This window comes from Sinocyclocheilus grahami, unplaced genomic scaffold, assembly GCF_001515645.1.
Source record: "Sinocyclocheilus grahami isolate Dianchi unplaced genomic scaffold, SAMN03320097.WGS_v1.1 scaffold3110.1, whole genome shotgun sequence".
NCBI lineage: Eukaryota > Metazoa > Chordata > Actinopteri > Cypriniformes > Cyprinidae > Sinocyclocheilus > Sinocyclocheilus grahami.
In genome coordinates, this window is record NW_015508277.1 from 16,836 (window position 1) to 18,171 (window position 1,336).

Below are 1,336 nucleotides of genomic sequence, written 5' to 3' on the forward strand. Positions count from 1 at the left end.
ATGACAAAATAACCTTATATAATTCATACACTTCATGGTTGAGTACATAGTGCTTAAGTACATAGTGCATGAGTGCATAGAGTATAGTGCATCATTTGGGACGCAGCTTTCGGTTTGTCTCTGACGTGTATCGTCCTTTCCACAGATGGACAGGTTTGAGAAGGCCGTGTATTATCTGGATGCTGTGGTGTCTTTCATCGAGTGTGGAAACGCCCTGGAGAAAAGCGCCCAGGAGGCCAAATCGCCCTTCCCCATGTACGCAGAAACTGTGGAACTCATCAAGTAAGTTGCCAGATTATTCCTCCAGCGTCTCTCTTCGTTGTGCTTTCAGAGTTTGCTGACAAACGCTTGTTTGCGTGTTGTGCAGGTACACTATGAAGCTGAAGAGCTACCTGGCGCCGGATGCAACCTCTGCAGACAAAAGGCTAGCGGTGCTGTGGTACGTCGCAGAAACACATCAGTGGCTCTCTAAACGAACACAAGAAGGAATTTGAGAATATATGAAGACACTTAATCGAGGTTTATCTGAGATGCTATTAATGACACAACGAGCAGCCCGGTCTTAGTATGCTTTTACAATCTTTAGTAAGAGTAATTTTCTATTTCCAACAGAATGATGTTAAGGAGACAGTTCACCCAAAAATGAAAATCCTGTCATTGTTTACTCGCACTACACTTGTTCCAAAATTGTATGAGTTTCTTTGTACTGTTGAACACGAATGATGATATTTTAAAGAATGTTGGTCAACTGTCTGGTTACCAACATTCTTCAAAATATCTTTTTATCTTCAACTGAAGAAGGAAACTCATACAGGTGTGGAGGGTGAGTACATTTATTTTTGATGAACTGTTCCTTTAAATGTATTATCAGTGTTTGATACCAGCCATCTTTATTTGACTTTAGTGATGAAGTTATGTTAATGTGGATCCAGTGTTTGGTAACCAGTGGCAGATCTAATCAGTGGATCCGTCTGTGTCTCTCTGCAGCCTGAGGTGCCAAGCGCTCCTGTATTTGAGGCTCTTCAAGCTACGCAAAGAAAGTGCACTGAAATACTCTAAAACGCTCACTGAACACTTGAAGGTAACGGGATTTTCTGTATTTTAAATTACGACTATAAGGTTGGAATGTCAAGGTTCTTCTCAAACTATTTGCAAATGTACGCTACAGTTCAAACGTTTAGAGTCTGTACGATTTTTTTTTAAATGTTTTTATGTGAAATATTATATCAATTAAATATTTTAAAATAGGATTACAATTTAAACTGATTTCTATTTGATTTTAAATGTTGTATTTTGAAATGTAATTTATTATTCCAGTCTTCAGTGTCACATGATC

At 38.6% G+C, this 1,336-nt stretch overlaps 1 protein-coding gene across 1 annotated transcript in view; it reads left to right on the forward strand.

Moving 5' to 3' along the window:
• The window catches only part of LOC107576010 (AF4/FMR2 family member 4-like), a gene marked incomplete at its 3' end in the record, with an annotated part of 2,463 nt that extends 1,382 nt beyond the window's left edge, over positions 1-1,081 (forward strand). Inside the window, exons 3-5 of the mRNA XM_016262298.1 lie at positions 146-282; positions 368-439; positions 988-1,081. Coding sequence (XP_016117784.1) covers positions 146-282; positions 368-439; positions 988-1,081 — 303 coding nt within the window. The remainder of the gene's footprint in view (positions 1-145; positions 283-367; positions 440-987) is intronic.
• Positions 1,082-1,336: the final 255 nt, after the last annotated feature.